This window comes from Astyanax mexicanus, chromosome 6, assembly GCF_023375975.1.
Source record: "Astyanax mexicanus isolate ESR-SI-001 chromosome 6, AstMex3_surface, whole genome shotgun sequence".
In the NCBI taxonomy this organism is placed as follows: Eukaryota; Metazoa; Chordata; class Actinopteri; order Characiformes; family Acestrorhamphidae; genus Astyanax; species Astyanax mexicanus.
Window position 1 is genome coordinate 23,777,651 of NC_064413.1, and position 15,439 is coordinate 23,793,089.

The 15,439-nt window shown below is 38.3% G+C and overlaps 1 protein-coding gene across 16 annotated transcripts in view; it reads left to right on the plus strand.

Annotated features, from left to right (window-relative positions):
- The window catches only part of ptprma (protein tyrosine phosphatase receptor type Ma), a 278,929-nt gene that overhangs the window by 61,858 nt on the left and 201,632 nt on the right, over nt 1–15,439 (plus strand). For all 16 annotated transcript variants that reach the window (XM_049480692.1, XM_049480695.1, XM_049480693.1 and 13 more), the window contains exon 2: nt 3,080–3,202. In XM_049480692.1, coding sequence (XP_049336649.1) covers nt 3,080–3,202 — 123 coding nt within the window. The remainder of the gene's footprint in view (nt 1–3,079; nt 3,203–15,439) is intronic.

Consider the following 15,439-nt stretch of genomic DNA (forward strand, 5'->3'; position numbering starts at 1 on the left):
AAAAAAGATGTCATGTTTGACAGGTGACCAGGATCCACAAAACAATAATCTCATCAAGAACCTCAGAAGAAGTGTTTTTCAAGGCAAACAGACTAAAAGATCAAGAGTAAATCCCACAAACAAATTAATATAATTTGCCAAGTGTTAGAAACTGATATTTTGTTGTGGAAAGTAGCTGATTTTGTAAAATGTGCTACCTTTTTTTAACGTTGGGGAGAGAAACTCTCGGTGCTGTCAACATAAAAAAGCAGATATCAGAGACTTGCTGCGTCTCTGTTGTGGCAGTCTTGTAGGTGATGACAGCTTTCTCCCAACACAAGGGCTTGAATTACGCGCATCTCGCTGTGATTAGGTTTCAAACTCAGACAAGGTGTCATAGCCTATGGGACACCTAAATATATTTACCTGTGTTATTTTCAGGGAATCATTACATTAATCTGAGGAAGGATGATAAACAAGATACTGTATTCTGCTCCCGGGTATGTTGATAGCAAAGCTGGGAAAACAGGATTTATTTTTGCATTTCATAAACATATGAATATATGGAAGATTTCTGTGCCTTCCAGGGAACAATGTTGATGCCGCTGCTTCAAATCCTCTGTCCAATTCGCGGAATGTCACGCTGAGTTTGAAACAATATTTGAGCATTTCTCTCAGGCGTCAAAGTAAGCTGTGTCTTATTACGGCTTGCTGTTGCGCCCCTCGCAACATGTTTATGAGATGAAAATGCGACTGAAGCAAATGCCGAGCGTAACTGGTTTGTATTCTTCTGCCGTTTTTAATACAGAATCGCTGTGTAAAGCTTGCATTCAGTCCAAGCCACATACCAAAGAGAGCAATTATGTGGCTATATTCATATCCCTCTGATGGAACTCAAAAAGCCATTTATTGCAAACCTGTCTGTTATCAAACATCAAAGACGAGCAGGAGAGGACATAGCGATTCCTCTTCATGTACCTCTGTTTTTAAGAGAGAAAAGGATTGTATAAGGTGTTTATTTTTCAGCTACTGTACACACCTGGAAGCTTTGCTTGAAGGAACAAACAATTTCTACAATTTACCCTACAACAAATGTAGTCAATCATTTAAGACGTGTGTGGCATCCAAAATGTACAAGATGTAAAAGATGTAAAAGATGTAAAAGATAATGTACATTTAGCCATTAAGCATTTGCAATCTAGTTCATATAAACAAACTACAATATTAAAACCCACACAGAAAATAGCGCATTTAACAGACCTGTTCTCACAAATGCCCACATTAACTAACATTGTGTTGAATGATGGAGTGAGAATCAGAACAATTATACTGTCATTGAGTCTTTCTGGATGACTGTGATATTATCATGGATTGTACTTTTTACTGCATGGTTTCGATCAGATCTGGGTCAGAGATCAGATCATTTCACAAGTTAGGTAAAAAGATGAAGATGAGAAATTGTGGTACAGCAATTTAGCTTTAAGTTTGAATGTGTGTGGTGCAGACCCTTATTTTGTCTGTACGTTTTGTAGTAGTGACTTATTATTAGTCTGCTGGTTCCTCTGTTAGTGACTTTTATTTTGACACAACCTTATCATTTGTTTTAGTGCCCTTTATTTTATAACAGTAGGCTTTACGATGACATACAACAGTAAAATCTCGCGAGAGCAAGGCAGCAGTTTCTCTTCTCCTTGGCTAGAAACTCCCCTTGTACACCTGTGATGCTGTTTCTGTTCATTCTAAAATATAAAAATATAAAATAAACCTCTCTTCAACTAAATAATGCACATTATATAGTTTCGACCCTGCAATATGATTAGCCAGTAATGCACTGTAAGTATGATCAGTGTGATCAGCCAGTAATGCACTGTAATCGAATCTCTCCATGTATTACTCCGCCACACACAGGTAACCTAGCAACAATGCAACACTTACAAGCCAAACAGCACAGCTACAAACAGAGCAGCAATTATTATTATTATTATTATTATTGATGTTGTTGTTGGTATAAAACGGGAAAATGGAAACATTTCTCTCATATAAATAATATGCAGAGTTTAGTGCTTATACTTTTTAATTTATCCTAATAGTAACTTGGCTGTTATCCACAGCTGTTATTATATATGTATTTTAGCTGTTATTATATAATGACATATCCGAGCAATTTCTAATTCTATTCTTTTATGAGCGCCACACCATGAGATCTGCTGTAATTAGTGTGGGCTACAGGTGGAGACCTTGACTTGACTTTTCCCCACCTTTACCACCCCATCCCACCCCCCGATCCCCTCAAATCCAACTTTTTTTAAGATACAGTTGCGCCTCACCTTGCTGGTCAGCATTTGTTTTAGTGTCTTTTATTTTATAACAGTCTGTTTATATTAGTGACTTTTATTTTGACAGACATGGCCTGTGTGTTGGTTTCAATTTGACTGTTTTTTTTTGACATGCTGAGTCTGTATGTTTTCACTGCAGCTCTGTGACTGGGAGGAACAGCAGCAGTGAAACACTGTTATGGTTAATCCATATCAGTATCCATGATCCAGTTTACCAGTGATTTATTTGTTAGAAAGCAAGAAAGCACACGTGCATGGGGTTAAGACTACATAGCAGCTTGACATGGTTTCTGCAAGGCTCATTTTTGGGGTAAATATTACCTGTTTGATACATAATATTCATACCGTAGTTCTGTTTATAAAGTACACAAGCCAAAACAACACACCAAACATGCCATAGGTGAACGTTTTCTAATGATTAACTGTAATTTCAGAGTTGCAGGCCGCATTGTGAGAGTAGCTGTGTAATACTGCTGCTTGACTGTGTACAGCATGCTCTGACTGAGGAACAGATGAAGTCAGGGCAATAAGCAGTGATTATACTCTACCGTGGGAACCTGCAGAGAGGGAATTAGATTAATTGCTGCTTATGCAGCATTAATACTCTACAGTGACAGGGCCCCTGTGTTTGAGTGCTGCTGGACCTCTTTCTGCTGACAGAGATTGATGATGACTCTTCTATTAGACTTGTGTGCACTCACTCTATGTAGTGTTGCTCTGAGCTCATCAACACTGTGAGTTCATCTCCATTTCTCTCTGCACAGGTGAATGTAACTTCGAGCGGCCATACGCAGAGTGCGGATACAGCCAAGGCAAGGATGACGACTTTGACTGGGAGCAGGTCAACACCAAGCAGAGGCCGTCCACAGACCCCTGGATACCTGCAGGTCAGTCTGTTCTCTAACTGCCATAGCAGATTGAAGGATTCTTTCGTCTAATGAGACTTTACACTATATTATACGTTAATCCTACATAATCCTATATAATCTGCAGTATTGACCAATCAAGAACTGATCATACAAAGTCTGTGATTTGCTCAAAGCAATCACAGTATTTCTGAGAAGGTAAAAAAAAAAGACTTTTTCTCACCCTCTTCAAAACAGTAACTGTATGCAAAGATTAGAAAGATCATGACAAAAGTTCTTCTAAGGCGGTCCTTCTATGTTATCACTTTAAGAGCCCTTTGTATCACTTTTGTAACTTTTTAAGATGATTTAAGAATATTAAGAAAGTACCTTTTTAAAAACTAAGTTGTTTCTAATCAATCACCGTAGACTGTCATGCTGAGACTACTCAAACACTCCACTACTCCACAGGACAGATCACAAGGCCAACAACACCACAGAACTGTGTGTGTGTGTTGTTTCAGGCTAGCTTTGATACAGAATTGGATCAGACTTATTTTTTCCCTCCAAAATTTACAGCATGGACTGTGTATGATCACATATCCAGATGAGTGTTTCTGCGGGTGTTGAGAATCTTGGTGCTCATGTGATCCAGCAAAAGGCAATTATTGGTCAGAATAATAGCAGCAGTTTCGTTTTTGGTTGACCAATGTGTTTTTGTCTAGAAGAGATATTTTCTTTTGCTGACGGCCTGAGGACTATATCTTACTGCAAAGCTAATCAGTATATGTGCTGCAGAGAGAATATCTTCTTGTGTCCTCATGCTTGAAATGTTATTGCCAAGCAAAGTCATACAGTGGCATTTTATTGTGTGCTTTAAAGTCTGCAGTGATAGCATGTCGGCTCAATGCTTAAATTCTTAAAAAAACGTTCTAGAATACTTTACTTTTAGTAATAGTTCTTAGAGTGATAGCACACCTGGGGTGACCAACATCTCTACCACAACATGACAAAACTGACAACCAGCTTTATCCAGCATTACTCCTAAAGACAGAACAACACTCAAGATATTAGCCCACTGGTAAGGCTGGATATCAAAATTCAATACCAAAAAGGCACCGACTGAAATCCACAAAGAGCCACATAAACATAACAGCGAGTGGAAATGAAGGAGCTACTGAACATGATATCATGTGACCAAGAAAGCCAAAAAAATGTTGGCTTTTAATTAAATATATGTGGGAATAATTATAATTTTTTGTATTTTTTTGGTTCCAATTTAGAAAAAGGTATCAAAAAAAGTTTTGTTTGGGTAATGGGGCCGAATTCAAAGTATCGTAACGTTACTGGTATCGGGACATTTTAAAGTGATACTCACTGATACCTCATCATCCTAAACCAACATTGCTACAGCAGTTGCAATACTGACCTTGAACAGTATTGCTACTGCAAAGTTAGCATCCTGGCTAAAAGTCATATTGAGATTTGCTATAGTGTTGTTAGCATACATTACAGCAATTCATTTCCCTATACAATATTCAATAATAGAACCCAAATAATAACAGTAGTATATTCATAAAATCCTGAACTCTTCACATCTAAACACTGTATATGTATTTGGTATTCTTATTAAAATACAACCGCAAATCAAAACTAGTTTGGGCGGTATGGAAAATACTTATTTATTAAATGTCAAAGTAAACATTAGAACACTGCATTTCATTTTCTATACTGTTACAACCTTTTCCCCATTTAGTGTTGGTTGTTATCTACATTTTAAGGTTTAGAGTACAGGGCTTGAGACTTTTACTGGGCAAGGTTACATTAATTAAAAAATGAAACATAAATGTAATATTTAATGCAATATCGTTTTATGCCAGGACCATATATTTTATCATTATTGTTGAAATGTTATTGACGATTCTATGCAGCCAGTGGCGGTCTATCACAACTAGGCTTGCTTGTTTTTTTGTAGTATTAATATATTAGAAAGAACATTGCTATTGCAGGGTGCAGCACAATAATCTTAACACTTATTACATATTTATTTTTTTGTCCAGGCCTATTTAATTTTTTTCTATTCTGGAACATACGGAATGAACATTCATACCATGCATTCAACTAAACACAAAAAAAAAGGAAATAATTCTACAAAGTGAATTTTTTAACTCCTAATCCAAGATCAGCACTTCTATAATGGCATATCTGCTCAATATATTCTCTGTATAATTCTCTGATGGGGGAAGGATCTGGCTGACTGATGCTTTGTTTCCTCACTGGTATGCATTCCCAGCCCAGCGCATCCGCATCATTACTTCTGGTTTGTTAGGTGTGTAATTCATTAGCCCTGCGGGTGAATGGAGCCATGGTTGTTGTGGCAGCCATGATAAATGTTGTTGTGGTTGTGACTGTCCCGACCCCCTCCTTGCAGTCTGCTCCTGCTGGAAATGGACACATGCTAGTGTGGATGGGCCAGTCAATACTCAACGGACGACATAAACTTACCATAAAAGTTTGTTTTGAGATGGTTAATCATTCCAACCGCTTTTCAATCTGTGAAGCAGTGGGAAATGGAATCGTTTTGTATTGCGACCATGGGTGTTTTCACTGTAGGGCATTGTTAAATCAATCAGCAGTTAAATATTAATTTCCATTCCTCACAGGAGACTCAGTAGTGTTTTATTTTCCAGTAATAATTAGCTTTATTCTTTTAATGTGCCCCAGAGGCTAAGGAGTTTCTGGAGCACTATAGCAATATCTTCAAACACATCTTCAAGACACGTATTATTTATTTCTCTGGGTAGGAGTTTTGTGCTTTGGCCCATATCTGAATGTACTGCAGTCACAACACCCTAATAAACTTATCTGTTAGTTTGGGCTGCATTGTTCTTAAATCTGATGCTTAAACATGTGCAAACAACACTACCATTGACTTCTGGATTTAGCAGTGGAAACACTAGAATTACTGGAAAGAACTCTGAACTGCATAGTAACAGTAGTAGAAAACAGTACAGGCTTTAAACACTTTATCACCAGTTCTGTCTGTCTTATGAAATATGTCGTACACACAGTATTATTTAAATCTGGACACGTTTTTGCAGCTATCAGTGTTAACCTGGAGCAATGCTAACTTAGGCTCTTATTTTAGGAGTTATGCTTCCATTTATTTCCATATACTGTAAGCAAGTTGATATATTGTGATTGTTTAAATCAAATAAAAAAAAACGAAAAACACACTGTTATAATTATAAAATTTTAATAAAAAAAAAACTTTTTTATCCAATCTGATAAGTGTGATATGACGACAGAGCAGAACACTGCAATCTAGTGGGTGGTGTTTAAACTCAACACTAAATGTAATTTAATAATTGAAAATAGAAATTCTTATACCCTTATTTACCCCTAATTTGAACATTGATAACGTGGTACATACATTTTGATTGGATTCACAAAATATAACACTAGTATACCAGTTTTGGTAAATTAAGTCTTCTGTTTTTTTTTTTTTATGTGTTTTGAAGTACAATTATTTAAATGTTTAACCCAGACACTACTGTTACTCCCATTTGACATCATTCTCAGCTCAGACATTTTACTTATGTGGTAAATGGCACACAGCATTTTATAATAATATATTTTTACAGCATTTCGATACCTAGTTTTAATGTAAACTAAATGAGCCAATATTCAAGCCATGCATACATAAATGAATGCACTGCAGTCACAACACCACAATAAACATGACCGTGGGATTTAGCAGCATGTTGCGTTGAGTGGTCCAGCAGGCCGACACTATGGTCGGGAAAACACTAGCTTGCCATCAGCTGCCAGAGCCCTGAGAGAGCATAATTGGGTGGATAGATGGCGCTCTTTCCCCTCGTCACTCCAAATGTTGATGTCAGTCAGCACATGGCATCTGTGAGCTGATATATATCGGAACTGAGTTGCTGTGCTTTCCTCCGAGTGTACTCGGGGCAGCTGTTCAAAAAAGAGGCGGCGGCTGACTTCACATGTAACGGAGGAGGCATGTGCTAGTCTTCACCTGGTGCAACATACGCTTTCGACATACGATTTCTTATTTCTCAAACATTTAAAAGAGGTTGATATTTCAAAATCTAAATAGAAGAACACTTATACTTTTTTAAAAATCCCCTAAATAAAATATAAAATAAACTATTGAAATATTCCATTGCTCCTTCCTTCTTGAAGATGTTAACCGGATAAACACGTGCAAGCATCACTGTCACTGACCCCCAAGCTAATTAAAAGGACTCAACTAATTTCATCTCGCTTCCATCAGGATATATTAGCGACCGTGTAAAAAATTACCTGACAGCAGGGACAAGGCGAGAGAGGAGCTACCAAAGGGGAAGTGTTTACCTTTCCGCCATAATTGATTTATGTTTTCTTGGCAGGAGGTTAAAGCTTGGCTTGGCAGAAGGGCAGCGACCTACATGTTTGACGCCGCTCCGTGCATTTAATTCTCCTAACCAACTGAAGAACAATCTCGATCTCATTGTGATATTGTTTTCCCAGCCTCCTGGTGTGTGGAAGTGGGTCTGTCTTGATTGCCTGAATTGGAGACAATTAGTCATGCAGCCGTAATGCCTTCTCCCACATTCTCTGCTTTTCGTCTCACTCAGTACCTCCAGCGTGATTTGTGCTGGAGGAGGCTCAGGTCCCGCAAAAGAATGGAAGCCCTTTCTTCATTCCAGAGGTTCATTGACCATGACAATCCACAGCGCCGCTCCCCGCCGGCTCTCGCCGCGAAATGCCATGGCAACGTAATGAAAGTGGTTTTTGGTGGTAATCAATACCTGAAGCTCATATAAGCGTGACAAGTCAGTCTGAAATAGTTCATCCCCCCAATATATATGACAGGTCTTATCTATTTAATTCTATTGCACTGCTGCCGAGGTCAGGGCTCTTCTATGATATATTGGTCTTTTTCATTTGCTGTGTGTCAGCCGGGTCTACAAGAGAACTGGCCTCAGTCAAATTTTTTTATGCCAGTCGTCCTGCTGCCACTGAACCGTCACAGCTTTGCATGCTTCCAAAAAGAAAAGAAAGGCAGCAGGTGTGGTTCTCCCTTCTTCCACGGTTAAATGACCCTCCTCTTAATGAAGACAAAGCCTTGTATTTTTTCATTTCTCATTTCTCATTAGTTTCTTGATGATAGCATGCCCCAGGGCCGTATTACAAATCAACTGACCCTGCACGGAATGTGGGACACCGACCGTGCAAGAGAACCAGGGCAAGACGACCAGTGCTCAGAGAAGTGCCCTGTTTTCTTCATGCCCTCTAACCTCCTCCTATTAAAAGGGTGGCGATCTCCAGCCGAGTGTGCTTCTTTGCTTTGGCAAGGCACCACAGAGAGTTGTCTTTCCTATGACCTGCTCTGACCCCGAGCTTAAGGGATTTTACAGCCGTTGAACTGGAGCTTAGGCCCTGTCTCGTTTTGATGAGGTCACTCCTCCAGGCCTCGCTCTCAATGGACCGCTGTGGGTGTGTTGTCAGGATCAGGTTACCGCAGCAGCATTCTGCATCACACACTGTCACACGAGAGCATTCTCACACTCCTCTCTCAACAGGTGAACTCGACCACCCCCACTTCAGCTGAACTATCCGTAGGACCCTGTGTGCTTTTATTAGATAACAACCGTTATATTGTTTGGTGATAAAATTGCCAAAATTAACCATCATGAACTTGCCTATTCACTGTTGAATTATAAGAGTTCAGAACTGTTAACTGAAGAAAAAGAAAAATCTGGCAAAAGAAAAACCAAAGCAGAGCTGTAAAACAGGCCAATTCCAAACGCCCAGCAGTCATGCTTTTAGTATTTGCTTCCTTCATTGTGCATGTACTGGACTAAAAGCTAATGCTAGTAGTCTTCTGTCTACAACCTTGTCAACTACCTAAGTGCTGTCATTACCAAGGTGAGATAACACTGCAATGTTGTACTATACTATGATATTCTTACATTTGACCTATTGCAGTGGAATAAAACAGCATCAAATTAAAATTGTCATAGTTTTTCCTCAAGCTCTTCTTAAAAGTAAAATCAGTCTTTAAGTCTTAATAATTAAGAGACCACTTCAGTTTCTGAATCGGTTTCTCTGATTTTGCTATTTATAGGTATATGTTTAAGTAAAATAAACATTGCTATTTTATTCTATAAACTACAGACAACATTTCTACCAAATTCCAAATAAAAAAATCATTTAGAGCATTTGTTTGCAGAAAATGAGAAATGGCTGAAATAACAAAAAAGATGCAGAGCTTTCAGACCTCAAATAATGCAAAGAAAACAAGTTCACATTTATAAAGTTTTAAGAGTTCAGAAATCAATATTTGGTGGTACAACCCTGGTTTTTAATCACAGTTTTCATGCATCTTGGCATGTTCTCCTCCACCAGTCTTACACACTGCTTTTAGATAACTTTATACCACTCCTGGTGCAAAAATTCAAGCAGTTCAGCTTGGTTTGATGGCTTGTGATCATCCATCTTCCTCTTGATTATATTCCAGAGGTTTTCAATATGGTAAAATGAAAGAAAATTTCATGTATGTTATCACCAGATATAAGACTTTGTATTAGTAGTGGTACCATTGGTACCATGCTAGCATTAAAAATGTTAGAACGAATAGTGCTATAAATCCTCTAGACTTGTTTTTCCTCTTTGCTAGGCAGAGGAAGCTGGCTCAGAGCTGTTTGTATCAGGCTTGTAATGTCATCAAGAGCACTCGGGACCACAAAGGTTTAAGAGTCTTTATTGTTCAGGGAAGTCTAACACGATTTCAGACCACTGTGGCTTTTATATCCATGATTAATCTCTAGTAAAACATTCCCATGACTGCGATCTCAGGTTTGAGCCTGACATTGAAGAAAATATTCAAGAGTGGGTTCTACTTCAGTTCTACTTTGGTTCATAACATAATGTGAATGCAACAGTGTGTGTAATATACAGCAGTATATGGTACAACCCAATGATAGCTAATATTTCTGAATATTTTAAAAGTTTTGATTTTTAATAATAATGGGATCAGCATAATCAGTAATCAGATCAGCATCAGAGCCTGTCAGAGACACCGAGAGGTTTAAACACTGTGTAAAAGTTGAACAAATAATGACAAATAACTTTATTTTAGTAATACATGACAGTTATACTCAGATGTCCTTATTGGCCTCTTTTTTAAAACCATTAACCAGTGATTCTCAGCTGTTTCCTAGCTCTAAACATGTCTATTAAAAAATAAGTTGCTAAATGGCTAAGTAATGTTTGTCTGCCTGCAACAGCACTGATAACATCTATTATTTTAATCTGCATTTTATCAATTTTATGATAGGAAAATTCCAGTCCTTGTTCTATACTGTCTCTGAGAAAAAGACAAGTTATTCATTAGAACTGAAGAAGCTATCACCTTCACTGAGGTTTTGTATTCACTCTCCTTAAAGGAAGCGTGTGTGTGTGTTTGTGTACTAGTGAAGCCTGCTGTGGCATGGAGGAGAGAGGCAGGTGAGAGCTGGCTGCGTAACGCTGCTCCTCTCACGCTTCCCCTATAACAGCTCTGCACAGAGAGCTCAGACAAGTAGCATTTCACAGAGCCACAGAGGATCCTGCTCCAGAATGTGATTATCACTGCAAAGAGTGTTTATACTTGTGTGTGTGTGTGTGTGTGTGTGTGTGTGTGTGCACTCTACCTTTACCTTGCTTGTCAGGTCTGTATTTGACAGCAGGGAAGGCAGTGACTTCAGACTACATCCACAAAAGTCTCGAGACTATTGTTTGTCTGTGTGAGTGCACAGTTTGGATTTCTGCAGGTTTTTGAATTTGAATCGTGGTTATCCCATGGTGAAAAGGTTGTTATTGTTATACACAGATAAACAATGGGTCTTCGGTATCAGCTCATGTATATTTTATAACGCATATGATATAAGTATATACATTGAAGGAAATCATTATTTGATCCCTTGCTGATTTTGTAAGTTTGCCCATAAACACTTGCGCTTCTTGAGCAGGGGGAACTTGTGGGATTGTAATGCATTATGGCGTAATGTGTTACCAATGGTTTTCTTGTTAACTGTATTCCCCTTCTACCTTGAGATCATTAGCAAGTTCCCCCTTTGTAGTTGTAGTTCAAGGATACCCCACGAGGTGAGATTTTGCCTGGAGCCATAGATCGATGTAAATCAGCAGTCATTTTGTATGTCTTCCATTTTCTTACTTTTGCACCAACAGTTGTCTCCTTCTCACCCAGCGTCTTACTTATGATTTTGTAGCCCATTCCAGCCTTGTACCCATCTATGATCTTGTCCCTGTCAAGCTTAGAAAGCTATTTGGTCTTACCCATGTTGTAGAGGTTAGAGTCTGATTAATTGAGTCTGTGGACAGGAGTCTTTTATACAGGTGATAATTAAGACAGCTGTCTTTAATACAGGTAACGAGTCGATTAGGAGTGTCTGACTGGTCTGTAGGAGCGAGAATTCAAACTTAACAAAAATAACTTTGTTTTGTGTACTTCATTTATTAACTTTATTTGACTATTCATACATGTAGCATGAGTTTTTTATATGACATGATAAGTAGACATTTTACATGCTGATATCCAATGTCATTCATTTATTTACAGAAACGAGGGAAATGGGAAAGAAAAAAATAACTTTATCTATCTTTTAGACTATTTCCAGAACATGGCCTCCATATTAAATTTCTAAAATAAAAGGGTGTCAAGCGACTTTTGGCTTACCCTGTACAATAATAGGTAAATGAACAAACTGTACATTAATGTTTTTTTCTTAAGAATACTTTGTACAAGAGGTTGTTCTTTATGAAATCCAAGCTGGATTTCTTTGGTGTTCCTCTAAAAAAAGAACTAGTTGTAGCACCTTTATTTTTATCAGTGTAGCACTTCTTTGACTCACACAGAACTAAATTCAGTTCTAGTAGTGACATTTGATAGGCCTTGTGCACACAGAGTTGGCTTCTCTCTCACTACACACTATGTTTGTCACGGCAACATGTCTACTGTCTAAAAGTGACAACAACCTCTGCAGCTGTCTATTCCAGCCCATGCTAAGACCAAGCCTAAAAGAGAACTTTTGAGCTTTTAAAACAAGTTTTTTTTTTAAAACCAACCAGTTTTACCAGCTTATACTCACATACCACTGATTTATAACTATTGGCAAAAAACCTTCCAATAAAGCAATACAGGGAGAGTGTGAAAGTCAATGGAGCAACCATCTAAATGGTGGTCCAACTGTTTAAAGATCATGAGTTTAGTCTCAGTGATGCCACAGCTGGAGGCCAAGGGTGCAAAGTTATGGGTTTGGGTTATTTCCCATATCTTAATTTTAATAGGATTATATCCATTGTCTGGAAGAGAATGATGCAAAACTATTGGTAGTTGCGTGTTGGGCTGTCCAAAAAGTGGAAGTTCTGACGGATGGAAGCTGAAGGCATCATTCACTTTGCAATTCACTTTATCGTAAAGGAAAACAATGATCTGCAATTAAAGATGATATATATGTTTTTGGAGAACACAGCAGCTGAATGACCAAACACGCCACTTTCTTTAGTGTTCCTTCAGAAGTTTTACCCTTAAATATATCACAAACTTTCCCAACTTTTATATACTGCCAAGTATCTGCTCATCTTCCTTGTGTTTGGCCATTGAAACGCATTCCATGAAGCTTTCTCTACACAGTTTTTAAGCTAATCTGAAGGCCACATGAAGGTTGGAGGTCTGTAGCAACTTTTTACAGAAAGTTGGCAACCTCTGCGCACTATATTTGCTTTTTTTTTTTGAGCAAGTTGCTTTTGTTCCTATTCGCTTGTACTTTGTAATAATATCACATAAGACAGTTGACTGTGGAATTTTTAGTAGTGGAGGAAATTTCACGACTCAACACATCACAGTACCATGCTGGAATTCACTGAGCTCCTGAGAGCGACCCATTCTTTCAGTGATGTTTGTAGAAGCAGTCTGCATGGCTAGCTGCTTGCATTTACACACCTGTGGCCATGAAAGTGATTGGAACCTGAGTATAGTGGTTTGGATGGGTGAGCGAATACTTTTGGCAGTATAGTATCTGTTTATGTTTCTCACCTATTAGACATAGACCTACATCCTCATCCCTTTTCATGCCTTTCCTGCTCCTTTCTTCTTCTGTTCTGTTGAAGTATGAATACCTCCTATTGCTGATTGGCTACACTGTTGTGTTTTTCAGACCAAGTTCCAATGTTTATTTCCCGTTTACATGGCCAAGCTTGAGTACAAAAACCTGTCAGGAAGGAATCTGTTTGTTTTTGCAAAACTTCTACTCAATTGAAATTATGTACAGCAACTTTATTACCTTTTCCCTGAGTTTTTCAAGGAGGCTTTTCTTGATTGGGTAAATAACTCACTGGGTTATTATTTTTCGTTATAGTCATGAATTTGGTTGCATCATCATCATCAGAATCATCATTTACCGTGCAAAAGTACTGTATTATATGATGGAATGTAAATGTGCCATTATGATCAAAGCTCAAGTGTTTGTTAATGATGTATTCAGGGTAATATCAATCTAAGCCACCTTGTATTAATGACATGTAATGTTATTACATGACCCGCTTATGTCAGAAAATTACCAACAAAAGACATGCTCTTCTCCAGCTTTATGCAGGCTGACATAAATGCATATGCTCTGAAAACGAATTACGTAAAATAAATAAATAAATGAAATTTGCTTGTGCCAGAACATCAGCTAATCTGCTTTGCAGGCCTGCGAGAGAATGGGCTGAAAATGGCTGAAAATGCTTTGACACTTCTGTTTGGAATGATTTATCTACACATGAATGCTGCTTATAATTCAGGCTGGTGGCAGTGCGACCAAAAGCATCTCTGATACCTGGCCAGAAGACATGGTCCTTATGCAAGAAGTGCCGCTAAATGTCTGAGCGAGGCGCGAAACAGCAGCACTCAGCTGGGAGCCTGGGCTTATTAATGTTTCAAATATACCATGTTATCAGAGCGAGCACAGCTGCTCGTGAGTAAATAAAGTCAAAGTTGCAGTTCATCAGTCCAGCACAGTGGCGCTTTTATGATAACGACGGTGCAAAGCTGTGTTTCTGCGTGCGAGGACCAACCAGAGCTGCCCAAGTACAAGCCAGGACCCAAACAGCTGTGTGTCTCAGGGACGCCAGCCGTGAATGATGTGGCAGTCAGATTTGAAAATAGATTCACTAGCACACATATTTATATATAGATTGCTGCCATTTCCACTGCCCATTTCTGTGTAGTGTTTAGTACTTAGGCTGCAAATAAATTCAAAGTCTAACAGGGGGTGGAAGGAACTATTGTTGGATTGGCATGTTCATGCTCTGGCAATCAGGAGCGTAGGGTTGGTTGACGAATTCTGCATGTGTTATAGATGTTGTAGTATAGTATGCATGAATATAAGAAATGTCTGCCTGGAGTTTTATATTCAGTAAGTGGAAAACATGCTAACCATATACTAGAAGATTTTGCAAGGGCTGTCAACGGTAATGCGTTGCACACGATTCATTTGGAATCAGTAATGTGTGATTAGTTTTTTTGCGCAAATTAAATACGGCACCAAGTTTGACATCAACTTCCACCATAATCACCCTCCTGTTGTTGGGGTATCACTAGTGATAGGGACATTGTAATGAGTGGTTTGAATAACTGGCCACGTAAATAAGGAAATGGATTTCAAAATTTGAAATATATATATATACATACACATACAGGCCATACGTTTGGACACATTTTCTCATTCAATGCGCAATTCTTTATTTTCTATTTCTATTTACATTGTAGATTCTCACTGAAGGCATCACAAGTTTTACACACACATATATATATATATATATATATATATATATATATATATATATATATATATAAACATTTATAATGTAATCATAGCCTTTGTTCGGTTTTTGGCTACAGTGTGGCTAAAAGGTCTTTATTGTTGTGGCCTCTGTCAGACTAATTTTCAGCGTTAAAAATGAAGCACAGGTCAGTTCTGTATGGATTGACTGTCAGGTTTCTTCAACATATTATGAGGTTTGGTAATAATTTGATCTTTCTCACTTATGTCTCACTAGAACAAGCAAAGTAGAGAGAACCTGATTAAACCTGATACGTTGAATTACTTTATTATCAAACCAAATAAAAATTCTTTGACAGGAAGTGCAGACTCAAACAGGACACAGTTAAAGGCAGATCCTTACTTCTGTCCCCTGACCTCTGTCCAGCTGTTCCGGTAGCGA